Genomic DNA, 27908 nt, shown 5'->3' on the forward strand with positions numbered 1-27908 from the left:
TACTTTAGACAAGTGGCAGTGCTACTTACGCATTATGATTTGAAAACAACGTACAGAACGAAGTGCTTAACATAATTTACATCACTTGGATATACTTTATTTTATCGATCGATTCGGAATCATTTTTCAAATCGATTTAAACCTCTTTGTCTATGTAAATTTGTGTTCAACTTACAGACGGCAATGTTTTGAGATATTTTGATAGCGCTTGGCATACTGACGTCTTTTGGCTCAAGGACGTATGCTGTTGAAAATGATTCGGATCAGTCAACTTTTTTGACTACTCCCTAACGCTTTATTTTGAAATCATCAACATCGTTATATGGAAAAAAATTGCAATTTTTAAAATTTTTTGACAAAACTTGCTGTGCGTAATTGTATTTTGACATTCTAAACTGGTATGAAATGTTCCAGTTAAGACAATTTTTTGAAACTGCTCCTTATATAATCGTTTCTACAAGAACTGAATCTTTATAAGCTAAAAAGGTATAATTCTCAACACTATATGATGAAAATTGATTAGTAATCAACCTTACCAAATTTGGACTACGTCGGTATATTATTTGGATACGACCGCAGATAGGGGTGAAATTCCAAATAAGGGAATATTTGCAAATGATAATAATTTGACATAAAAATTAACTGAACCATGTAAATCTATCTATAAGATATCTTGGGCCCCACTTCATATCAGACGCCTCATGAATCCCTTATAAGGCCTTCAGAAAAAGTTTCAATTTTTAATATTTTGTGATGAAAATTGGTCCACAGTAGCAATTTAGCAAAAAAAAATTAAAAGCAGGAAATTTGGATCACATACGTCTATTTTTTAGACTTTAAGTTATTAATAGGGGTTATTATGAAAAGCAAGCTCTTATACGGAGAACAAGTCAAATTTCTAGTTTTTTACGACTGACGGAAACTGAAAAATAATCAAATTTTTGGAAAGTAAATTAAGTTTAGTAAACTTGGATTACGTCATATGATGTTTTGGGTATCCTGCAATATGCGGACTTTCATGAAAAGTATGTCTTTGCATGAAAATAATCTGTCATTTTTGATGCAGACGAATCGGTGTAGGTTATTTAATGCTCGGTCTTGTCCGATTATAATGGTCTTAGTTGTTTTTACTTAGTATGGATTGCTTATTGCCACACACACATTCTGGCAATTAAAGAAGCAAACACTATTAGCGGGAACAGCGGATCCACTATCAATAAACGCTCATTCATCCAAACGATAGTGGATTCATAACGGAACCTCTCGATGTTGAGTTATCGAGGGTCCTCATACGATTGGGTGCATGACTCCTCGCATTCCACATTATTGCTCATATTCTCTCAATACCACGATACCGAATCTAATTTCTCCTAACGTTTAAGATTGTTGAAGAAGTCTTGTTTAAAAGTTTTCCCAAATATTTATTTAATATAAAAATAATAGAAAGACTTACTTAATATTGATTGAGTAGTTGATAAAAGAAAAAAAAGAACAGAAAGAAAAAATGATGGCAGTGTTGTAAACAATTATTTCAAGAAGAAATTATTCCCTTCCTATATTGAGATAACTGACGTTAGTAATTTGCATCAATGTTGCTAGGTTTCGTTGTAAATGATTTAAACTTTACGCGTGCGACGCCATAAAAAATAATAGCCAAGAAGATGAAAAGCCATATAAATACCAAACATGGCCAATAAATTTCGATAAAGATGCGACTCATTAAAACTGTATTTATCAAGTACATCTTGACCGGTATGAAAACAAGGCAAATCTTCGCTCTCTTGAAAACAAGCTGAAAAATAATTATTAATAATACATATCCTGCGAACAATAATTGCGCAGTTAATTGAACGATTAATTTGATAAATAAATGCGTTCGCTATAGGACGCAGGAAAAATTTCATACTCACTGATATTCTCCACACCAGACCATTGCGCTATCGTCATGGCTTCATTCGCATATAGCATCCAGGATAAATATTGCGTCCAATAAAAAGCCACAGGCAGAGTACTAAGAAATTCAATTAAATAAAATAAACATATGAGAAGCGTTTCTACAATTCGAAATTTGCAGGTGAGTCGGCCTCAATACATTCAGATTTAAGGAATGTCTCAATAAATTATTTATCTCTCATCCTAGGGATAGAAGAACACTTTTTCTCGTTCATTATATTTTGATGGACAGACGTGAGAAAATACAATGACGATTAGGCAGAAAGAAGTGAAAAAAGGGTGATAGAGTGTCACTACACTCTGGTGAAGAGTGTATGCTCACTATCCCTTCACTGATCGGGCGTTCGCTTTAGCTGCGCCCACACGTTATTCAAAAGAACCGATCTACGGTACTAGAATTTCAACCCCGTTATGCCGACGTGATGGTCGCAACTTCTTACATACGTCGCGTTAAGATGTGAATACAAATTTACAATTTTCAGATCCTACCTACAAATTATTCCATAAAAGTTGATAGAGGCTTTGAGGGAAACTTTCCTTTGCATATACCACATCATACGTTGAATATTGACTCAATCAATTATTCACTCTGTAAGAGTTATGGCAAAAACATATATCAGAGATTCTGTAGAAAATTTGAATTTGCTCTTGACCTTGACAGTTTTATCTATCATCGTTCGCAGAATCATCTCTCAGAATCATTGCTCAGTTAACGACCTATGTTAAGCTGGGGGTATCGAAGATTCATTCCAATAGCACATATATGCTAACTCTCTCACTTTTAGTTAATTGATTGCTACTTACCTAATTTTAATGAATATGCCTGACGTTATCATAAATATGTAGTCCAAAGGTACTAGATATGCCATTGCCAAAGGCACAGAATTAAATGCGGTCGAAAAAAAACAACCACAAGCTGTTGCTACATTCATAACTAATACCACAGCCATGGCCGTTATGGTGAACGCTTTAAAAGTTGACCGCAGACCGGTTATCCAATAGCAGAGAATAACAAATAAAAACGGTTCAATTATCATCCCGGGCAACTGTAAAGAATATATTTCCTAACTTGAATTATAACTCGTTGTGAATTTGCTTACCATTGCCAATATATTAGCTGCATAGTATTGGGCTGTCGTATACATTCCCGAGCGAGTCTCGCGTATAAATAGCGGAAAGCCCTGCGGGAAAACATTCAATACCGAATACATTGGATGATAAGTATTCTCCGATATCATAACAAATACAGCACCCTGTACTGCCTGCACACCCATTTGCGTCAATTCGGTAGTGCCGGCAAAGCAAGCTCCGATTACTAGAGCCATTGCCATTTTTTGTAAAAATCTCAACCATTGTACGGTAGGATCACGCAATAACGTTAAAGTTGTACGGTACCAAACGACATGAAATTTCTTATACCAAGCGGCGGCTTTAAAAATATCCACTTCGGTATCATACGGAAAATCCCCGGACTGAGCCATATGTATTTCCAAATTGACGAGCATATCCCTTTGCTTGGCGGCTGAGCTAACAGCGAATAGATCACATAAATATTGAGCTGAACGTTGTGAGGCTTGCTCGTAGCCCGGATCTGTGGCTAAAACGCCGATTAGATAATCGGCTGGATTATAGGCATCTGGGCAACGGTAGCCGTTGGCGGCGAAAAACTCCAAAGCGTTTTGCGGTGAGCCCGTGAATGCGACTCGACCATCGGCTAACAGTAAAACATTGTTAAACATATCAAACAATTGACTGGAGGGTTGATGTATAGTGCACAATATAGTGGTACCCTTTTGAGCCAAATCGTACAATATTTGCACCAATTGTTGAGCACTATACGAATCCAAACCGGTAGTAGGTTCATCGCAAAATAATATCACCGGATTATTTAATAATTCGACGGCGAAAGCTAAGCGTTTACGCTCACCACCCGATAAAACCTTTTTATCATCACCCGAACCAATGCGAGTATTAGCTGAGCCAATTAAACCGGTACGCTCAAGCAAATCATGTATAATAAATTTACGTTCTTGTCGATCAACGCGACGATCCAAACGTAGAAGAGCCTAACACGTTATTAATTAAAAATTTGAATTTTGAAAATGAAAATTATCTTATTTAACTCTACGCATACCATGAAATTCATGTGCTCCGCGACAGTAAGAGCGCCATTAAATAGATCATCTTGATAAACAAAACCGCTAATGCGATGCATAAATGGCCCAATATGACGGCCATTTATCAATATATCACCATGAACTACAGTACCAGCTATAAATGGAAATGAATGTCAAGTATTATCTTATCATCATCATCATCATCATCATCACATCATTATCATCATCATCATCAACAATAGCAATAACAACAATATCGTAACACAAGTTAAGGCAGAGGAAGTTTAAATAATTATTAATACGCAACACTTACCCGGTTGACGATAAGCCAAAACTGACATCAATGTCGTTTTACCCGAACCGCTGTAAAGATAAACAAGACAAATGTGTATAAACGTTGGTGTATCTGCAGGTGGTTGCGAGCGTATGAATGCATGTGTGTGTACGTGAAATTATGATAAACATAATATTTTCAACTAATGCTTTATGTCAAAATAAATAGAGAAACGTGATTACCGCGGCTAGGTAAACAAAAAGAATTTCAAATTTCAATTTCAGCGTTTGGCTGACAGAGATAACAAGCATAACTCGGATGCACTTGTAACTTCTAACATAAGTAGATTCGTTAATAATAAAGAAAAAGAGAAATACCAAAAAAAGCAATCCTCTATGACAAGTTTAGTGAACTGATCACACACACACACACACACACACAAATTATTCCGTTTTGGCTCTTTGTCAAGGCAATGACAGCATAGAAGACTTTTGTTTAACACAAATACGAATGTATTTTAAAATATTTAGTGAAATTACGTTCATTTCATGCAATCAGTATAATTCCACTTTGCTTCTCGTCATCTTCAAATGGTTTCAAATGAAACCTTATTTTATGTAAGCACTAAGGAAAAACAAGTAAAAAGATTACAGTCGGACAGGGTCGACCATTAAATACTCTAACCTAATTCTTATTTCTATTATAGAATCGAAAAATTATATCTTGCCTCATGTGCGGATTAATGGGAAGGCGGGCCCAAAACGCAACCCATTGCAGGGCAAAGTCTAACCCTTATATAGGGCAGGATCCAAAGACAGCCGTAGATAATCCAAATTTTGTAGAGTTCATTTTTGTATGAAATCACTATTATGGGTCAATCTCCACTACCACGTATTAAAACTTAAACTTTCCTGCTCTACAAAGGATCAATTTCCGTGAAAATACTTATTAAGTTAGGATTAAAAAAATTGGCCGAGATGGTCCAAATTCGATACAATCTTTATGTTAAATTACTATTATGATATAATTTTCATCATGAAGCATTAAAAATTATACCTTTCTGTTGTATATGAGAAGGGATTTAAAAATTACCCCATCCAGTCTAAAGTTTTCACACCAATTTAGAAGGTCGGCATACTAATACTTAGCCATATTTGCTAAGAAATTTTGCAAATTACAATTTTCTTCCATATAACGACTTTTCTGAATAGGGCGTTATACGGGCAGTGATCGCAAAAATGGACCGATCGAAAAAATTTTCAATAGCGTTTGTCCTTGGGCTAAAACCCGTCACTGTACCAAATTTCATCAAAATCTCTCAAAAATTGCGACCTGTAGCTTGAGCACAAATTTACACGGACAGATATCAGACGGACAGACAGGCTTAGACCAATTCAGATAATGATGCTGAATCGATCGGTATATAATAAAAGATGGGTTTATCTTAAGCCCATCTGCATGGTACAGACATCCGCACTAATTTAATATACCCTGTACCGCAAGTGCTGTAGGGTATAAATCAATTGAAACGTTGAGCTCGCGAAAGCATATCTTTTAAATATGTTTGAATGGGAGTTTTATGCACTTTCCCCAAAATATGACTACGAACACGAACCAGGTCGATGTAGTTCCTTCAAACGAAATACCTCAGTCTACTATATATATATATATAATTTATGTATGTAATAGATTAGGGTCAAAACTTCGTGTTGCTTTCTTTTTCTTTTTTTCTTTTTATCAACATTTAAATATTTATATGTTTTTGTCTTATCTCGAGCCATTATTAAGTATTAAATTAGATATGTGCCATTTTGCTCGATTATCTTTGGAGTTTTTTCTAGTAAAACTATCAGGGCAGCGTGTCATAGAAGTTATAGAACTTCGGGGCAAAAAACTGAACCAAGCATTTTTTTGAAGGTCACATTTCGGAGGCGCAGTAGGATAACTTGGTAGGATTAGATTTATCAGACTTAGCTGGCTCTCTTGGAGAACACATTAGCGAGCTTTTCCGTGCTCCAATGCTATGAGAATTTCATATGAAATTTCTATGCTTATGAAAGTTTGTTAAAATAATAAATGCCTGTGATGAACAGAAAAGCTTATGACAACCGAAGTTCAACGAAGAGCGTCTGGAAAATTAAAAAACTTACTAACTTTATTATCGACATAGACAAGATATATATATACATCAATTATGTAAGTACATACGTATATGGAATCTGTGGTGAGTAGACGGCTCTTTTATCACACACGGAAAGTTTAGTTTTTAAAAGGGAAAAATGATGAAAGTAAGCTAAAGACAAACGTATACTGGAACGAAAAAATCATATCACAATCTATGTATGTAGAAATATGGTTTTTCATAATTTTTTTCAAAAATCTTATTTAGAAAATTCATTGATTTGTTTTATTCTATATATATATATATACATTCTTTTTTTTTTATCGCCATCACATGTACTTATAGATGATTCTCTAACTTGAAGGAATGTGCATAAAAACATAGAAGAAGAGGTAAGTAATTGAATCTCTTCATTGATTGAGTTACGCTTCATTGATTCTATTGTAAACATTTCTCACTTCACTGAAAGCCCTCTAAAGGCTATACGTCTGGATGAATAAGTGTTGCTTTGCTTTTCCTTCATGTTTTACATGTTTTTCAAGTAAAATTTTTTTCTTTTTTGTTTTTTTTTTTTCATAATATACCAAAGAAGGAGTGATTTATTTTATCCATTTGAACATGAATGACTCAGCTGTCTCGCAAAATTTCAGTAGAAAGTTGCAAAACAAAAAAAAACAATTGTTTATTAGTATAAATTTTGAAAGCGCACACCTTGAACCCATCAAAGCCATAAGATTGCCTGGCTGTACAGCACCGGTTGAATTGTTTATAATTCTTTTCATATTGTATAGCGTAGGCGTGGAGCCTCGCTCGCCAGATGTATAGACACACAAGTCACGCCATACTAAAGTGGCTCCTTGCTCCGTGGGACACCATTTGTTGTAACTACGCAGAGGTAAGCTGCGTTCGGAACTGCTGCGTTTTGAAGCCATACTTGAGGGACCGTCCTCATGTTGGCTCATACCTCCGTTACCTTCACCACCACCACCACCACCACCACCATTGGCATTTGTATTACCATTGTGTGTACCCAAGGCAGTCATTTCGTATTCTTCCCCGGCCTGCGGATAGCGAGGATCTTCCATGATTATTAAACTGTCATCTTTTGATAATGTTCTATCATCCGCCATATTGTTCTCCCTTTAAATCCGTTTAAATGATTTTTTTTCTTCCTTTTTCTTTTTTTTTTTTTTTGCTTTCTTTTTAAAAATTTCTTTTTTAATAAAAAGACTTTTGTAAAATTTTTCTAATCGTATTACACGGGTGCAAATATATTTTAATTTTCGCTAAGCGCGCGTATTGTTAACCGTCTCAGTGTAAAAGAGAAACTATTTTCTTATTTATTAGAAGAGGCTTAGTCGTCACCAACTGGCAACTTAGTAGCAATAGTTTGTTTGTAATAGTAATAAAGACTTGTTATTAATGTAGCACTTACACTTAAGTATAACAGTTGTTGCGCTTTGGTATTTAATTCTGTTACGTTGTTCACTTGGCTTTATTTTCTGACAATTTTTATTTACATTGTTGTAAAATCTGTCAGCATATGCCAGGCATTAGCTAAAAATATGGCTTGATTAAAGAAAAAGAAAACAGCTTTGAGTTAAATGCGAGGAAAAGAAAAGCAAATCCGATCTTAAGTTCTTTGAAGACATCGCCCATTCGCAATTATCGCAACCGATATCCGAACAGATATTAAAGTTGAGGAATTGCCCTGCCCTCTGGCACCCCTCCACCTCAATTATATATACATTAGATTTGCGAAAATATTTATGGAGAGGCGGGAGGATATGTCCAGTTCGCTTTTCGCGATCAACAAAACCGATAAAATTAGTTGAGAATCTATGCTCTGACGAAGCCTAGGTTGCTAATGCATATTTTCTGGAATGGGAGGACATAGACATCAAGAATGGTAAGCGGAAATATTTCGAAACGTTTTTAAACGTTGATAAAGAGATCTTATATGCTCGACAAGCAAACAAAAAAGAAAGAATAAATAAGCAAAAGCGTAATCCAAAGGAAACATATGCTAAGAGCGCCAAGTGCTCCCATTACAAGCAAACATGATTGTTGAACGCATTTGAAATCAAAATGAAAAGAAGTGAGAAATTACTTCCGGCACTTTCAAACGAATCGTGAATATCCTATCTTTGAATATCATATTTAGTTTTATTACATAAGAAGTCATGTAAGTCATCATTCAATCTTAGCGAGCATGATACTTTTGATGAGAGAAGAAAAGGACAGGGAAACACGGCCATAGCAGTTCAGTATCTAATAAGGATCACTAATGATTTATAGATTTCCTAATTTTCTTAGTGTTACGGTAGGAATGTTATAGCAGGAACGACAGACAAATCTGTTATATATAGAGAATAGGTCTTGATGGGCGCTTGAATGCTGGAAAACTGATCGCAAATATTGTAAATTGAAATCGTAAACCGTATCCCGAGTTAGTCGGCCATTCGTTTGCCATCTATCAGATTGATCTGCTGATAGTTTCTGCGTTTGATTGTTTATTTTTTTTTTTTTGTTTGAAAATCTTATGAAAGAAAAAGTCCATAGATATGAAACAAGTGAGAACCTTGTATGGACCAATGAGGCAAAATGACAAAATAAAGCCCAATAGTGGATATTAAACCAAATAAATGTATGTAATGTTCTTAACATTTCTACAAGTACAGCTTCTATGAAAAAGAAACTCTAAAATTTCAATGATTCATGATATATAGATCGGATGAAGATCGGTCGAATGTTACGTGTAACTAATACAGATGTTGCTATAATTCGAGGCATATGATGCTTGCAAGCATTTTATAGTTTTCATTGCAAACGCTACGATCAGTTTAATACAACCGAAGTTAATTTTTATGAAGACCTGCTCAGGCGGGGAGCAGTCCCTCCCTCCTATGCCTGCATATATAATATGTTCGCTTTCAGAATCATCTTTCTTTTTAATCTTGTTTAGTTAATGCCACAGAATTGAATTATGCACATAAACACACAAACATAAAACACACACATACGCGTAAACTTACATATATATGCATATGTGGGCAAACGCATTCAATCAGTCAGTTTCGTAAAACTTTGTGTTTAGTTAGAATGAAGAGAATAGAAAATAAAAATAAAAAAAAAAATATTAAAATAAAAACCACATAGCAAAGTAAAATGCTTTTAAGGGCGTGAGAAGGCAGAAGCAAAAAAAAAAAAAAAAAACAAAAAAAGAATAAATAAATAAAAAACCTACTGCAACTAACTTATACACCAGCACATTCAACAATGCACATGCAAGCATACTCGATGGGGACAACTCTATATATAGGCAACGAACTTTACAGATCAAATTACCGCCAATGGGAATGTGGTGGCATGGGTTAAATGATGATTGCTGAGGTTGAGGTTAACACAACTTTCCTAGGCTAAGCTACAAAGTATACATGTGCATATGTATATTGTTCATATCTCAACGTTTCACATTGACAGAATAGAAGAAACCTTTGGTGCAGGTCGCTCTACTTACAATAATATACGTAACCAACCAAGATGTAATTAAATGCAATTCGGTTTTCTTTCTATTAATAGCAATGGTTTTCCAAACGACTTTGATGTGTTTTTCTAACTCGTTTACCAGTGGATAGTTTAAGGTCTCCTCAAACGAGAAGGCAAACGTTTAACGTGAACTGTTTACTACTAGATGGCAACATTTTCAAAATACCCTGGGAAAATGGGAAAATATGAGTTTATAATTAACAATCAATTAACAACAAACAATTTGAGACAATTCGAGACAATCGATTTTATACCCTTTGTTCCGAGAGTTGGGCAAACAACAAATACCCGCAACTTTGTTCATATGTGACCACAAACCAGAAAGTATGCAATAACAAATTAAGTTTACTTTTTGGTTTTACCTAACACTCGAGGAACTGTACGACTAAATAAACTCCAATATAACGCAAACAAGAGTCGCCTAATCACCACTTGATTTTTATATCTTACGATACTTATGGTATATTAGGTTTTTCAGGTTTACTAGGTTTATGCGGACATAAGGTAAGAATAAGATCAGACTTAAGATAAATCCCACCCTTTATTATGCCGAGCGATTCAGAATCATTTTCTGAATGGATCTAATGTCTGTCCATGTATCGTTCTATTCAATCTACACTGCGCTCAATCTACAATCTAAGCTACTTTTAGGACACTGTGATGGATGAAACTGATTACACTAACGTACTTTGACCCAAGAACAAACGTCATTGCAAATGCTGCGGATCGCTGCACTTTTTCAACCATTCCACATGTAACGCGATATCTTGAAAAGTCATTAGCTAAAAAGTCAGCTAAAATTTTTAAAATTTCTCCCTCTAATGCAAAAAAATACAATTTTCAATACTTAACGGTAAAAATAGGTTGACAAAGAAATCAACGTTATCGCATTGAACTCTCTAGGTCTATGGGAATAACATGTAAGAATTCTCACGAAATGTTGACCCCTATATCCCAAAAAGGCTTAATGGTTAATGTTTTACGATGAGAATTTGCGTATCATAGTAAATTGACATAAAGATTAAGTCGACCAAATTTGAACGATGTGGGTCGATTTCTTGGACCCCACTTCAAGTAAGATGTCTCATGAATGAATAACGGAGGGGGATTTGAATCGGACTGGTTCATTGTTTAGGCCCTATATGTTAGGGATTATCATGCAAGCAACCCCTTATATGGAGAGACAGTCTAATTTCCGGTTTTTTTTTTTTTTTTTTGTGACAGCAGCTAAAATTTGGACCGCACCATTTGATGTTTCGGGCATTTGATGGTGGACAGTATAGTACTTTTATCTACTATAGTACTTTTACTTGTTTTTGTATTGTTAGCCACTACACGTTCCCGTCTATTTAGCGTGATTTTGTTTGCCTTTCGAAAAAATTGCTTATCTTTCGAGGCTGTTTGCGAGGCGATCCATTTTTGTGCATTATAACTGCGAAGAATCAGTTGACACAGGCCACCAATCATATATCGAATACGATCGGCAGCGTAGCATATCCCGAAACATCGCCGTTAACGTATTTTTAATGCAATGCAAGTGAACAAGTGTTTACTTGTTATAAAACTGTCACAACATATTTTTCCTTTAACTTTTTTCTCGGTTGTACCGCCTATCATCGCTAACGTACGTTGGTGATGATTTTTTACATTTGGACAGCTGATAAGACATTAATTGCATACTTCTAATCTCACTGTATATAGGCCGAGCTTCACAATACAACTTTGTTTTTATTTTGAGTTTTATTTTAGTACCCATCTCTCGGCTTCATGTCACACGATACTAAATTTACTTCTTTTCAAACTCACTTAAATCTCTTTTGAAAATCCTAATTGATTTCGTTTCAAAAATCTAATAGGTCTGCAAAGGTCTGCATAGGTCTTTTTATGTCTCCCAAATATCTTCATCCAGTTTTAACTTTTCTGTCCCAAGACCACAACTCTTAAATAAATCATCGACTTTACTTCGTTAGATCTAAAAAATCCACTTTTTTTCTTCAAAAAAGTTCCGATAGCAACAAGTAAAAAGATCTGCATATACATTTCGATTCATGCCAGTGTCCATAAGTTGTTTTTGCAGCAAGTGCAGGAACTTATTGGATTCATAATTTAGAAAAATGAGGCATCGAAGGCCTCATGTTGTACGCGTTTGTTGATGAGTTTGAAAAGCGCAATCGCTTTAGCTATGTTTGCATTTTTATCGATTATTGGCAAAAACGATTATGTTCTAAAGGTGTGCAGGTGCTGCAGGTGAGTCATGTCTGTTACCAAACTTCTTACGCTAATAAGTCAAATTTGAACATGATTTACAAATTTTTGTGAATCAAGACATTAAACCGACGGATAAATGAAAGACTCGGGGAATTCGAGACATATTCTAAATAAAAAGTCCTTTATATTATATATAACACGTCATTGACTAAGTTCATAGGATGACATATAAATGCTACCAATGTCGATGTATTTATATGAGTAAAGTTGTTTAGGTGACGCTACTTTTAGAAAAATCTGGACTTTGTCTGCAGCATCATCAAAAAAAACTGCAACTTGTAAGCTAACGGCCAGAATGTCATGAAATTTTGACACATTACGTTTGAAGATTGGTACCATCTGAAAATCGTATGGATCCGTTATTATTATGCCCATGCCGCTAGCTTTCCAGGATTTAGGATTTTTATGAATTCCGTCCCCGTCTTTGGATCGGAGCACCAGACCGTGTCCGGCATGGTAAAATGCTCTCTAAACACTTGATGTCTGATTATATAGGTGGCTTCACCTTCACATAGAATATGATGGTACGTTTCATTCGTCCCTTGGCAGAGTCTGCATGAATCGGTACCAAACATGCCCATGTTTTACCTGACTGAATCATGACCCATGTAGAAGCCGGTGTTCTAAATATAATCTATTAATAGCAAGCCTTCATTTGGATCCATTAATAGTAAGCTTACATTTTTATGTCATTTTACGAATTTATTGGGTGATGTATGTCACCTATGTTATTAGTCCAAATTAAGCGTTAAGAAATAAGTTCTTGGCGTTCTTCTCATCACTATTCGAACTCATTTTTCTTATATTTTAAATTAAGATCATTAAACCAAGTCACCATGTCATTCGACTGATAATGTTTCGTCATTTTTCTAACAAAGTGATCAAGCCATCACTGTGGAACTATTGGGCATTTTGAGAGGAAAACTGAGCCAAGCCATTTTTCGAAAGTCAACTTTAACCGACTAACGAAGTTCTGGAAAACAAGCAATAACCGATAGTCGGATCGAGCGGGATCTGGGCTGTCGTGGTAAGCAAATGAAAGATTCCCAGCCCAGCTACTTAAATATTTACTGATCATAGATTTCCTAAAAAAATTAAAAGAATTACATTTCAGGCGCAGCTGACAATTTCTATTTTCAAAATAAAAGTTTTTCCGCATAGGCGTGCGGACCCTGAAAAAGTTTAAGTCACTTCTAAACTCCGTCGCAAATTTGTAGGCGATATCTTCACTTTTGCGAATGGGATAATCTTTAGGTTCATTCCCAATTTGAAATTGGTCAAGAGTGTATATATATTATACTTTAAGAGGAGTTTTGACAGTCGTTTCTGCGCGTTACAAAGTTAATGAAAATATAATTAAATTTGATACACTATAAGGTAGGCATAATGAATTTTTTCCATTTTTATACACAAATGCTACGGCATCGTCCATAGTATGTGCGTTTATATTTTTGTACACTTATCTGCTATAGTTTATGAGTAATGAGCAAAAAAACCAACTTATTATTCGTTTTGAAAAACAGAGGTGTTCTCAGTTTACGGCGTACTGCAAGCTAGTCCCTCGACCGGGTTGGCTAGTTTTCAACAACAATCTTCGCGAAAGAATGTTTCTGTCAAATTTCAAGTAGATAGCTGAATTTTTACGGCCAGGAGAAAGTTTATAACAGATATTTACGTAGATAGACAGACAGACGGGACGGACATGATTAAATCGTTTCAGAATTTGATACTGATCAAGAATATATATATATATACTTTATGGGATCTCTGAAGCTTCCTTCTGGGCGTTGCAAACGTTTTGACAAAATGAATATGCCCCTCATACTTCGCTTGTCGATATAAAAATGTTAATAAACTTTTACACGCTAGTAGATCTTATATTATAGTAAAGTATGTCGTAATCGCATAACTTTTTCATAGTTGTTTTAAAACAATTCGCCATGGACTATTCATACCCTACACCACTTTTAGTGAGAGGATATATTCAATTTACGCGGATGTACGGAAAAACCGGAAGGACTTGGGATAGAGCCTCGTCATCAATCATTTTTTTAATTCAATCTAAGTTTACCTGTCCACCTGCGCGTCCAATATCTGTCCATCTAGTCGTGTATTCAGCTAAAAAGTTGCAATTTTCGAAACACATTAAAAAAATTTACTGCACTAACGTGTTTTGGCTCAAGAACGAATGCTGTTGAAAATGCTTCGGTCTGGATTACTTTACCGAGAACTTTCTGAAGAATCGCTACACAAATAACCATCAGATAGCGTAGGGTATTTAATGATGGGTCGTGGCGCACTATAGGTTTTGTTTTACTCGTTTATGATTAGACAATTGTCATCTGGTCTTATGTGAATTCATTTAAGCAAACATTATCAGATGTAATTGCAGATAATAGGCGACCAGTTAGAATAACATCGAAAGCAAAAAAAAACAAAAAAAAAAATCTTAAAAACTGATAAGACGCGCAATTTAAAAATGTAAAATTTCATTGATTAGCGAAACTTGATTTCAATTTAGTTTGCAAACGCTTACTACAGTGAACGGTCGTCTAAATTAAACCGCAAATTGAAAGACTTGCCGACACATTAGCCCGCATCGCAGATGCTTTATTTATAAGGAGAACTAGTGAAAAGGTTAAGTTTGAATGAAATTTTTTATTTCGCTTTGAATGAAATGCAATTTTATGTTCAATTAACGTAAATAAATGAAGAGTTAACTCATTACATGTCGTTTTAAATACGAGCATATTACCAGTGGCATTCAATGGCATTCTAAGATTGTTATGACGATATAAAAAAGGCGAAGAAAACGCATTATATAAAGATCGAATGATTTAAAACGTTTCGCTACTCGCAACAAGAACAAGTGACTGCAAAGCCATCCAATCCATAATTAAGTTGGTTAAATAAAAATAAACGCAACACAATTATGCAACAATTCTATCAACAATTATTACTCTAATGGTAAATAAGCAAATAAGCCTAACAAAAAGCACTTTTCCATTTCCATTTGCATTATAATAAATATTAATCTGATTATATAGTTTCCGCTTAATATGCATTATTCACATCACTTACCTGAACGAATTAATTTACTTTGCCAACACAACCATTTACTTACAAAAAAAATAAATTCTTTTTGTTTAAAGAAAATTTTAAGCAACTGCATGCAAAATAAGTTATATTCCGACTTAAATATAATATTTTGATGTCAATCGTTTTTGTTGCTTTTCTGTTATTTAGTAGATCATGTACAATCAGTCCTGTGTACTGTGTTAGATAGGCGAGCCAAATGAAGTTTGAGATAACTCTAAGCAAAGTTTAAATCGAACTTCGTGCGAGTGTGCGCTACGACGGTAGATCTTTGAACGAATATTTTATAAAATTTTTCATTTTCTTCAAAAACATTTACTTCTCTTATTTACTATGATTGACTGGCTTCTCACACCGGCACTTGCCCTATGATATTCGCTTAGGAGATATTATCGCCTTGTGTTTTTTTTTTTTTCGTATGTTTTGGTTTTTTCTTGATTTAAATGGTTCCGCGGGGAGTCGAAATTTCAGATCATCCACAAGAAATCAATTTTTCGGAAATACATGTCCAGAATCGAGTTGCACCTACATTGAGGGCATTAGCAAATATGAAAAGCAATTGTAAGTTGGGCGGCATAGACGCCGCAGATTAACGTTAAAGCAAAAATATGTTTCATATAGAAACTGGACGCTCTTTTCATTGTTGCTGTACTCCGTATATTGATAAGTCTTTCCAGGTTTTTTCTTTTTTTAAACCGTTTCACTACTACGTGGTAGAAGGGCTTATCAAAATTGTACGGTTATTCGCAACACTCACAAAGACTTTAGTTAATCTCATCTTTTGTTAAATCAATCGATTCTGAATCATTTTCTCAATCGATATAAGCTTGTATGTCTGTCCATCAGTCTGTCTGTCTGTCTGTCTGTCTGTCTGTCTATTTGTCTGATATTTTTGTGTTCAACCTACAAGTCAACATTTTTGAGATATTTGATACACAGACGTATTTTGGGGCAAGCACGATTTTGAAAATGGTTCAGATCGAACCACTTCTTCGCCCATGACATATTTGTAAAAGTGATTAAATGAATAACTTCGCTTAAGCGATGCATAGTGTTTAGGGTAGACATTTAATGGTGGGCTGTCGTCCACAATAATGTTTTTACTTATTTATTTACGAGTCCACCCAGTATCGTAGTGCAAGCCATTCAGCGAGCAAAATATCTAAATGTATTATACAGTGGGTACTGAGTTCTGAGTTTTGCATTATGTATATATCACCAGAATCGTCTCCTCAGCCAAACTATGGAAAAGAAATTAAATACATGGCAAACAAGAAAAGAAATGCCGTCTCGATCAGTAGTAGTTGTATCACATAATTACATTCATACACATAAAGTAATCATATGAAGTTGGTAAAATAATGCAAAAGTTTTGAGACGATAAACAGTTCATAAGGCGAACAATTCGAGCAACATGCCACCGTTGTATCTTTCGAAGATTGGTCTACAAATTTGACGAACATAAAAACCGCGAGGAGAAGGAAAACTATTTCTAATCAGGTTACGATACTTAACAAAAGTTTCTGACGGTGCAACCAAGAAAATTATAATGTGAACATAAGACGTCTAATATTGTAGACAAACCCAACGATCATGTTAAGTATATATTACAACCGATTATAGAGAAGTTAGAATTGAACTCGCCAACAACAACAGTGTTCAGAATATATTCAGAAAATATACAACAATGACGCTTCTCCAACACAGCCAAATTACCATTCAGCAGATATACTTTAACAAACAAGACCTTCACACTACCAATGAAATAATTCAATGAAGAGCGATTCACATTACCCGACAAAAAATACCCTGAAGACATATATAAACTTACGTTCCCTGGGCACAAACATACCTCTATCATCACTTCTTGCCAGACAGTCGTGCCTAGCCAGGAAAGCCAACAGCACGATTAGAATTAGTCCCATCAAGTCCGACATTGCTGAAACCGCGCACAGATCAATCACGTCGTCCCTCAAAATAGTTGCAATTTCGACAAGTTTCATATACCTTTTCAATGCATGCGAAGTGTAACTACACCGCTTAAGCATATTTTTGTGAACATTCAGTTTCTTGTTTTAATTTTCTGAATCTAAGTAGAAGAAGAAGAACGATGAATGGCACAAACAAATCTTTTAATCTCTCACACTGTTTCTGCTGTTTCTGTACATGTCATAAACGAAATGATAAATTTAGTTTATCATCATCCATGAACAGCGAAGCCAAGCCCTTTCTTACCTGCAATTACCTAAAATCAAAAAAAAAAAAAATTTTTTAATTCCTTTCCATGCTGAGTTTTAAAACAAAAAATTTTAAAACGTACGATACATCCCTAGCGCATTAAGCTTTTAAATCAAAATACTGTACGCTGAACAAGTGCAATAACACGTTTCTAAAGCCCACGTGCAGCAAAGATTACGTAGAATTGTATAACCTTTTGACTCTCCTAGCAATTTATATTCGAAACAAATAATTATAAATGATCTAACTGTGCATATATTCGTATAAATGGAAATGAACGCCGCCATAATTATCTATAATCTTCATATTGAATAATTTCCGATAAATGTGCGGAATAATCCCGATTATACTGTTAAAAATTGTTTACCTAAGTTGAATATTAATTTAAATTTCAGTTTACACTTTTTATAGTTTTCTGTGCGGGCATAAGACAAGATATGCATCAAAGACATCTTAACATCTACGCTGCACATCTATATTTATTGCTATTCATCAGTTTGCGGTTATCGCTCTTCTCATGCAATAATAATTCTTCAAATTGTGAAAAAGGAAACACAAAATTGGAAACTTCTATGGAATTGATCCCATAGATCAAGTATGAAAATGGACCTCGACCCACTTGTTAACATTTTCATATACTTTCGTATAATAAACATACGGGACCAGTTCGCGACTGTCGACGTCGAATAAATTCAATGCTAATTTTTGTCTTCGAGTTTGTATGGCTTTCAATGTCGACTTAAGTGCTATGTCGAAGCGTCACGTAGCGAGTTCACAGCTCTCGACTCAAAGTCATACTTATGAGTTTTGACAATACCAAATGAAAATTCATTTGACGATTAAATTAGTGCCGAATAACATAATCAAATAGAAAACAAGTGAAAATATCATAATCGCGCAACGCTGGCAATTACATAACCTACACTACTTCGCCCAGCACAGTTATTTGCTCCCCTAAAGTACATATTACTTTCACCCACAATCATAATTGTCATGAAAGGCCGCATTAGAGTTTGCGTTTCCCGATAGCGTGATAGCTGGGGTCCAAAAAAAAAGAAAAAAAAAAAATAGACCTATATGATCCAAATTCACTATCGTTTATTTTCTTACTGAAGCGCTGATATTAAAATTAATTTCCGAAGTACTTGCTACTCATGGGCTATCTTATAAGCAATTGGGTCAAGAAATAGAACCATTTGGATCCAATTAGGTCCTACTTAATTTTTTTTTATTCAATAACTATCATAAACAAATTTTCATCACAAAAAAATTAAAAATTAAGGATTTTTTTTTGGCATATAAAGATTTACGTTCCATGAGAATACTTATAGGCCTTCGGGGTCCAAATTCGATAAGGTTGATTTCTTTGTCAATTTCTTATTATGAGCTAATTTTCACTATGAAATATTGGAAATTCAACCTTTTTACCATATAAAGCTTCCATTTCCGTAGGAACGGGTTCAAAAAATTGCCAAAGGCGGTCTAAAGTTTTCACCCTAATTTTCAATGTCGAAATGTTAACACTTAGCCGTTTTTGCTGAGAAATTTGAAAAGTTGCAAAAATTTCCCCAAATAACGACTTTTCCGAATAGGGTGTTATACGGGCATTGGTCGAAAAAGTGAACCGATTCAAACCATTTCCAATAGCGTTCGTCCTTGGATCAAAACACGTTACTGTATCAAATTTCATCAAAATATCACCGAAAATTGTGACCGGTAGATGGAATACAAATTTACAGGACAGACATCGGACGAACAGACAGATTTTGATCAATTCAGATTATAGTTCTGAATCGATCGATATAATAAAAGATGGGTCTATCTTAAATCCTTCTGCGTGTTACATACGTCCGCACTAAACTTAATACACCCTGCGCCGCAAGTGCCGCAAGGGTGCAATAAAGCAAAATATCTTTTCTAAATACACATACAATTAATAAATATTAAAACTGTTTTATTCCTATCAATGTGAGAGCAAGTGTGAGGAAGGCCGATAATAATGACTTTCCATGCCTATCTCTTCTGAATCGTTAAAATAAATTGAATGAAAAATATTGATGTTTAAAGAATAGCGTCAATAGATCTCCAATCGTGAACGAATTGCCAATCATTCAAAGACAGTTCATCCAAATGAAGAGAAGAAATTCAAGGCAAACATGGCAAGCAAATAACTTGAGTTAACCTTTATTATGTAAGACAAATAAGTTAGATGTTTGTAGTTTGTTAAACTTTGCTTTACTTGTTTTCAAATTCTTTCCACAATTATTATACCCACCGCTGCAGGATGGAAGTGGGGAATATTCATTTTGTTCTTTTCCATAATGTATTTAAAAAGTATACATATTGTTATGAAATTCACTTTTCTAAGACACAGTCCGTATCACTAGACCGTCGATATTTTGCTCAAGAGAAATACACTTCAAAGATCTTTTATTTATAATTATATTCCTTGACAGTAGGATCATTTATTTACAATAATGTTCCTTAAATGTAAGATTATTCACAATTTATTTCGGCCGTACTCTCTCTCAACTTCTATGTTCTTGCCCGACTAACTATCCCTTCCACAAATATTCTATTAAATATACATTTTTACAAGCAGATTGCTATACCCAAATTCATAGTCTTTATATTTATTTATCCCTCTCTGCTTTTCCCGCTAATCGTTTTCATCGGCCTGCACCTGCATGACGCGCCTGCGAATGTGTGTTTGGTTTTTCCTTCTTTAGGGAATTTATTATCTGGGAAAATGACTTGGCTAGAGTTAGCTGGACTTACGATTTTCGTAACAATATATTCTTGATCAGCGTGGAATTCTGAATTGATTATATCATGTCTGTAAGGATACCCGGAATGCGTTGCAAAACTATTCAAATAACACTAAGTATATAATCTTAAATTTCAATATACACATATATGTGTGTATGTTAATTACCAAATGACCAACAATTCCGGAATATGTTAGTTTCGAGTTTTCTTCTCTTTTTTTTTTAACTTTTACTTACTTACTGTACTGTATTTGCTTTTGTCTACTATTCTACTAAGATATATTGCAAATAATTTATTTGAATTTTGAATTTGCTTTGCCCAAAGTTTACTTTCTTTTTCTTCTTTGCGTTTATATGCTTGTTATTCACACACCAATGATACGGGTACAAATACAACGTTGCTTTTGCTTCGAGTAAAAAATTTTATTTGACTCGACAGCCGAAACAGACAGGTCTATCTAAGGTGTAAAAAGATGGTCGGGTCGATCCAAAGCGTAGAAATTAACGTCGCTGACCATAAAACGAGCCAAAATTTTTAAGCAATCAATAAACAACGGTTTATAAGAGGAAAGAGATGAAAATTGTTTATAAAAGTCTTCGTGAAACATTACATGGATGTAGTTCTTTGTCGGTTAGTTGGACAAAAACTTACCCTATTGAAAATGTTTAGGTACAATGTTCAAAATAAACACTAATAAGCCCACAAATTATTTATGCAAATTGCGAACTTTTCGCATTCGAAAAGTACTTTTTTGCCGATCAGCTGCAAAATTCTATGCTATTTAGTACTTTTATTTAACTCTTACAACTAATCCATCCATGCATAGGTGTTGTGTCCATTTAATGCTTTAAAACATGCACTAAAAGCATGCCGGTGTCAATGAGTGTTTTGTGCTCGCCACCATTTCATTTCATTTAAGAGAGACGAAGAGAATAAATACAAGTTTTGTAAATCATTCTCTTTTGAATAGATGTTTATCAACATACAAATGTCTAGACTTCAACTTGTAATTGCATAAATAAATAAATGAATACACGGGTTACTGACTGAGAGAGAGAGAGAGAGAGAAAATAAATGTTTAATTTTTAAATCGAAGGCTTAATGTCGCAGATAGTTAGTTAGTCAGTTAGATTTGTAGCTCTCTTGTCTATCAAATGAAATGAAATCATTGAAAAATCGATGGTAAATATTGTTGTTGCTCTTATTCTATTTCTTTTGTATTTTATTATATTCTTCATTAATCTGTCGTGACTGTGACAAAGTAGTGCGAACGTGATTCTTCTTGCAATGTGAAAAAGAATATGTGATATAAAACAGTTTTGCGAGTACGGTAAATAAAAATCAAAAATGAAAGTGAAATTTGCGTAAACATAAATTGTTATTAAAGCATCGTTAATTGTTATTAAAGCGCAAATGAATAAATATTTTGCTTTATAAGCAAACATGTTACGTATGCTTAAAGAAGAAATTTGCCGACTTGTTAAAAAATAAATAAAAAAAAAAGTGAATCGAGTTAAGGCGAATTTTGCATACCTTGATACCGCCTTTTGTGTCGCATTATTTCTAGTTAAAGAAAAGTGCCAAAGGAATGCCGATTAATTATTTACAAATTAACAACATTTCGATAAATTTTGGAAAAACTTATATAACGAATTGGACGGTTTTTCGTATCTCTCACAAAGCATTGAAAAATATTAATTTTTAGTTTTTCATGTCATGTTTTTCTCAAAATATATATAAAAACGGAAAACAAAAAACATCCCGGCAGATATGGATAACATCATGGATATCTCAGTGTTGAATTAAAAGCCAATCAGATTTTCATTGAATTAGTTTGTGTTTCAAAGACGTACATCGGTTGATTGAGGGCAATTGATTATTTCATACACTTTGTTATAAAATGGACTGTGAGGCTATCGTTATTCAAGAATATATATCCTTATCTCTGTTCTATGTCAATCATAATTTAAACGAATCGAATAGATTTATATAAAAAGAAGAGGGAAATATATCAATAGTTTTTAAAGATCCTCCTCTTGAAACGCCTATAAACATCGGTTATCCGTTATCGGATAGAGAAACAAAACGAAACAAATCAAAATAATCTAAAAAATATTCTACGTCTGCCTTTGTAAATTCAAATTTCCCCAAATCGTTATTAGCAACCGCAAGTCATCCCCATTAAACACCTGAGCAGTAGCGAAAAAATCCATAACAACTTTCATAGAACAAGATTAAACCTTATTACATATTAACTGTAGCTGCTTAGTATTTAAAAATTCGCCTTAAGGTTTTCGCATTAATTGTAGCCAGATATGATTGTGACAAACTCAATATATCTAAGCATCTGTAAGGTGAAAGGGAAAAATGAAGAAGTAAAAAGATAGAGTACGAAGCACGAACGAAACAAGAAAGCAGCATACATTTCTCTCGGCACCAATCTTGCTGGTGGTTGCAATGATTTGCCATGTTATGTCTCTTCTCCCTCCTCATCGGTAGTTTGATTTCAAGTTTTATACAAAATAAATGAAAATTAATCATTTTTGTAAGGCTTTAAATATAAAAAAAATATATATATATATATATATATGTATATATATATATATAATATATTCAACATTCCTTGGGAAGAAAGAGTTCAAGTTCTTTTTAAATATTTCATTCATCTGGACGAGACTGATGATGGATACCTTATTGAGACAACATGTAAGTTTCTATGACAAATGCCGGCAAAAAGCAAACACGTGCTACCTCAATCTTATAAATTCTTTGCATAAATTATTTACAGTTAATTGTCCGCAAACCATTTGCCTATCAATAATAATTATTGAAAATCATTTATGGCTTTTCTCCAGAGCAAAAAATTTCCCAGTAAATAAAATCAAAGACAAAACACATGCTCTAAGCGAACGTTTATAACGTGTTATTTATAAACTAAACTAACCAGGACCGGCTCGTCTATACAGATAAAGTGGGCAAATTTTTAGCATATTCAATATTAGAAAGGCCCTATTTAACTCTCGTCTGTTTCCCATTATTAAAAAAATTTGTATTTGCTTGTCCGGGAAAAATCTTAAAATCGTTTACCTAAGGAATTAACTTCATTGACACTCTTAACAACTGCTTAAGAAACTTGAATTTCTAAATAAAGCAATAGCGCCTTCACACTTGTAAGAATAAAAAAAAAATTTATGTTAAACAAGTAAAAACTTTATATTGGGTCGTGACCCTTCATTACACTTCAGTAAGTCGTATAACAACTTTTTAAAAAAACGGACCGAAAAAATGCCACGTTTCAGAACATTTTCAATCGCATTCGTCCTTGGGTCAAAACGTGTCGATGTGCAGAATACAAAAAAAAAAAAAAACACCGCAAAAATTTACGGCCTGTAGATTGAACGCAAGAAAGCAAAATGGATGGAGAGAAAGGTAAACTTGAATCGATTCAGTACATGATTGTGGATCGAGCAGTATTGTACAACTTGCCATCTATCTCAAGTTTTTCTGAGCATTGAATGCATGCGCAAAAGCTTAATGTACCCTGTGTGTGTAAAGTAAAACATTTTCCAATACGTGACGGCAACTTCAGTTTTCGGGAAAGTATGAAATAAAAAATTGAAATATTTGGTAACTATACTGTTTCGATCGATCGCAATAGCCGAGCTGCAAACCAAAAATATCTGAACAAATGCCTTAAGATTGGCAGTGGCCAAGCAACAAAATATTAAATTGCCATTTTCATCACATCATGTTAATAATCACGCCGCATTATCTGCTTAATGAAGTTTTTAATTTTTAAAAAGAAAAAGAAATAATGCCTATTAAAAGAAAATGTTTTTATTTGAATCTTTTGCAATAAGAATTTGTTGTGTTGGTAACACTCGCTTATTTAACAATTTCATGTGTGACAAGAGCTTGGACGAAAACCATGTTTTTCTATTGTTTACATTGTAATAAAAATTTCGTTGCTCACTTTTAGGATGTACCCACAAATACAGAATTTACACATAAGCCGATAGCTGCGTCTTATAATACTAACAACGATAATAAATGGGATAAATTGAAAAAGAGCATTTTCTCACCATGGTATCGAGAAATTTCCGTGGAGCCCACTATGTTCCTGTATATGTTTGCATTTATGATTACGACTGTAGTCGAGCAAGATTTTTTTCTACAAAAGGCCTGCCGAGTTAATAATAATTTTACAGAAGAGATATGCGATCGCATCAAAGATATTGAGAATGCCGAATACAAGAAACAAGTTCAAGTAACGACTGCGAAATTTTATCAATACGAGAGTATAGCGGGTCATGTTTTCCCAATCGTTTTGGCTTTATTTTTGGGCTCATTTTCGGATCGTAGAGGGCGAAAATTGCCCTTGTTAATGGGCTTATGTGGTAAATTCATTTATTCCGTGATGATAGTGGTTAACGCGAATATGAAAACGTGGCCATTGGAATATGTTATATTAACGGCAACGTTACCATCGGCATTAACTGGGGCAGATGTTGCTATATTTGCTTCTTGTTTCGCTTACATATCGGATATATCGACTTTAAAGAATCGCACAATGAGGGTAACGATTTTGGAAGTTTGCTATTTAAGCGCAATGCCCACCGGAGTGGCCTTGGGTTCATATCTTTTTTATAATCATTTCAATAGGTCTTATGGGACTATGTTCGCATTAAATGCTTCCCTCTTGGCAATTTCGATTATCTATACTGTGCTAGTGTTAAAGGTAAGTATATAGATAAGATATAAATATGCAGAGAGAAAAGTTGCTGCTTTCGTTTCCTGCGTTTGCAATGAACGGAAATATGATTATACGTGTATTTATTATTCTCAATTTGCAGTGGCAAACTACCGAAAAACAGCGTTCTTTAAAAGAATTAAGTTGTTGTGGCTTTATTATTGATTTCTTTGATAAGCAACACGTTCAGGATTCGTTCGGGGTTTTAATGAAATCCCGACCCGGCTATCGTCGCTGCTTTTTAATTATTTTACTTATATCGATGGCTTTGTATACTTTTCAAAGAGACGAAAATCAATATTTATTCTTATACGCCACATTTAAATTCAATTGGGGCGTCGATGTTTACAGTGTATTCAAAACATTTAAATCTTCAGCTTATGTCATAGCCATGCTGATAGCAGTACCCTTAATGAATAAATTCTTTAACTGGAGAGATACCGTACGTTCATATGTTCATTTATTATTATTATTATTATTATTATTATTATTTTTAATATTTTTTGACTTTCATTTTAATTCTTTAACTTTTAGACGATAGTGTTTATAGGGGCTTGGGCCCACGCTATAGCTCGTTTATTTTATTATTTCGCAACTACTGGTACCTTATTCTATGTGGGAGCTGTTATTTGCGGTTTAGGTCCGATAGTGGGACCTATGATACGAGCAATGACCTCAAAAATAGTACCGCAATCGGAACGTGGTAAAGTGTTTGCTTTACTCTCAGTTTGCGATAATGCCGTGCCCTTTATAAGCGGTATTTGCTATTCTCAAGTCTATCGCGCTACACTGAATGAGGACGGCAAAGGTGGCGGTGGCGTTTTTCTTTTAACCATCGTTACACAACTGACCGTTTTCTTCTTAACCCTGTAAGTATCTATTCACGATGGCATTTAAAATCTAATTACGCAAAACAATGAAATGAGCAAAAAGCAAAAAAACCATTAAAAGAGTGAATAAAATTGGGAATGGATGGAATGAAAGGGCAATGGAATGATAATATTTAAGGAAATAATTATGAATGTATAAAAATAAAGGGGAATCATTTCTAAATAACTAAAGACGCTATAGTTGGCCGCAGACCAACTTTATATACCCCACAAAAGCTTACAGTTATTGAGATAACGCCTTTTCAAAATATGAGGTTATACACGAAGCAGTCGAAGAAGCGATCCGATCCCAATCATTATCAATAGTTTTCGTCTTTGGGCCAGAATCCGTGAGTGTAATTTTGTGTAAATTTAATCAAAATTGTGGTCCGTAAGTTGAATGCAAGACAGCAAGACGTACAAATACGCAGACAAATTTAAAAAAATAATTCTCACTCCATTGGTATAAGCAAGAAAGCAAGACGGACAAATATGCAGACAAGTTTCAGCAAGTAATCCACACTCCATCGGTGTAATAAATGGTGGGTCCATCTCAAGTCCTTTAGCTGTTACATAAATCCGCACAAACTTAATGTACCCTCGCATCGCAAGTGGTGGTGAAAAAGTCCTAACACCCGAGCTATTCTCGTAAGTCAAGTTTCTCTGAAGCATGCTTGAGGTAACTGGCGGAAATTTTTATTTTGAAAGAACAAAGAAAATAGTAACTGAAGTTTAGTCTATGATTAGCGAGGGACATGCATTGTATGTCATTTGGTGAATATTTACAGGAAAAAATTCACTTTTGGACCGTAAAAATTGTTGGCGGTTCGTATGTACAAAGAAAAAAGAGAAACTCTAATAAGAAACGAAAATTTCCGATAAAAACCATATGTTGCTAGTGTCAGAGTGTAAAGAATTAAGCTTTGCAGGATGAGATGTTTACTAAGAGTAGGTAACAATATCATAGCAAAAATGTGCCCAAGCCTTTGGGATGATGAGAAAGGTAAGGTAAGAACATTTAAATTTACATTTGAAACACGCTTGACCCAAGAACTTTTCCCATTTTGTACCATTTAGTGTTAGGGTCAGAACAAAAGTACGGTTCAGTTTAGTACTCAATTCATTTAAGCCGTGTTAGCACGTCATTGTTCAACTTGAAGTATACTCTGATGACATTTGCTATGCGGACATAATTTGGTCCAAGGGTAAACAAACAAATGTATGGTGGGTTGGATTGGATTATTTTTACGACCACTCTACCTATGACGTTCTATTTTGAAAAAAGTCTTCCGTTTATAGTCCTCGACAACAATTGATCGAACACAAGAGTTGATAAGATGCGATCATTTTTTGAACCCTCAGTCACAATAACTGTTTTTACCATCAAATAAGTCTTTATATAGGAAAAAGGCCCAACTTTGATGGAAATTTATAAAAACTAATGAAATGGATTGCAGGAGTAGGTTGGGTCCACATAGATCTATCTATAAGGCAACTCGAGAAATGTGTGCCTTTTTAAGGTAACAAAATGTAATGTTTGATAAAGAAATGATATTAAGCAAATGGGTGGAGAGTGCGGCCTTGACCGATTATTTAACTTGTTCCATCAATCAGCCTTACTCATCAGAATGCGTACATATATATTCCCTTTTAGAGTAATTATTATTTATTTATACATATTATATTGCAGTTGTATTCACATAACGTTGGGTAATCAAAGCATCGCAGTAGCAGAGACAACGGAAAATGAGGAAGCAATCGTTCGAAATGCATCCGTAATTGCGAATAATGATACGCTCTTCCAACAGTAATTTAATGCAAAGTTTCCAAGATTTCTTTAAATTGTAATTAATTTAAGTTAGAATATATTAATATATAATATAACATATATTAATGATAATAT

The 27908-nt window shown here is 34.4% G+C and overlaps 2 protein-coding genes across 8 annotated transcripts; one reads left to right on the forward strand and one right to left on the reverse strand.

Annotated features, from left to right (window-relative positions):
* Nucleotides 1-1595: 1595 nt before the first annotated feature.
* Nucleotides 1596-20696, reverse strand: LOC119632700 (protein scarlet). 3 transcript variants are annotated; one of them, XM_038025746.1, is made up of 7 exons: nucleotides 20623-20696; nucleotides 4384-4433; nucleotides 4088-4224; nucleotides 3054-4019; nucleotides 2758-2999; nucleotides 1911-2011; nucleotides 1596-1792 (listed from the first exon to the last, which is right to left on the reverse strand). In XM_038025746.1, the coding sequence occupies exons 2-7, from the start codon at nucleotides 4409-4411 to the stop codon at nucleotides 1617-1619; spliced, it is 1650 nt and encodes a 549-aa protein (XP_037881674.1). In that variant the 5' UTR covers nucleotides 4412-4433; nucleotides 20623-20696; the 3' UTR covers nucleotides 1596-1616. The 3 variants fall into 3 exon arrangements, with proteins under 3 accessions (XP_037881674.1, XP_037881672.1, XP_037881671.1); XM_038025744.1 differs by lacking the exon at nucleotides 20623-20696 and adding an exon at nucleotides 17232-17536; XM_038025743.1 differs by lacking the exon at nucleotides 20623-20696 and adding an exon at nucleotides 7178-7462.
* LOC119632702 (proton-coupled folate transporter) lies at nucleotides 14806-27888 on the forward strand. Of its 5 annotated transcripts, XM_038025751.1 has the most exons (6): nucleotides 14806-14920; nucleotides 14998-15250; nucleotides 24366-25124; nucleotides 25240-25578; nucleotides 25671-26005; nucleotides 27696-27888. In XM_038025751.1, exons 2-6 carry the CDS (start codon nucleotides 15248-15250, stop codon nucleotides 27814-27816), a joined length of 1557 nt encoding a protein of 518 aa, XP_037881679.1. In that variant the 5' UTR covers nucleotides 14806-14920; nucleotides 14998-15247; the 3' UTR covers nucleotides 27817-27888. The 5 variants fall into 5 exon arrangements, with proteins under 5 accessions (XP_037881679.1, XP_037881677.1, XP_037881680.1 ...); XM_038025749.1 differs by lacking the exon at nucleotides 14806-14920 and having other exon boundaries at nucleotides 14929-15250; XM_038025752.1 differs by lacking the exons at nucleotides 14806-14920; nucleotides 14998-15250 and adding an exon at nucleotides 21548-21568.
* Nucleotides 27889-27908: the final 20 nt, after the last annotated feature.

The sequence above is a fragment of the Glossina fuscipes genome, unplaced genomic scaffold (genome assembly GCF_014805625.2).
Source record: "Glossina fuscipes isolate IAEA_lab_2018 unplaced genomic scaffold, Yale_Gfus_2 1, whole genome shotgun sequence".
NCBI lineage: Eukaryota > Metazoa > Arthropoda > Insecta > Diptera > Glossinidae > Glossina > Glossina fuscipes.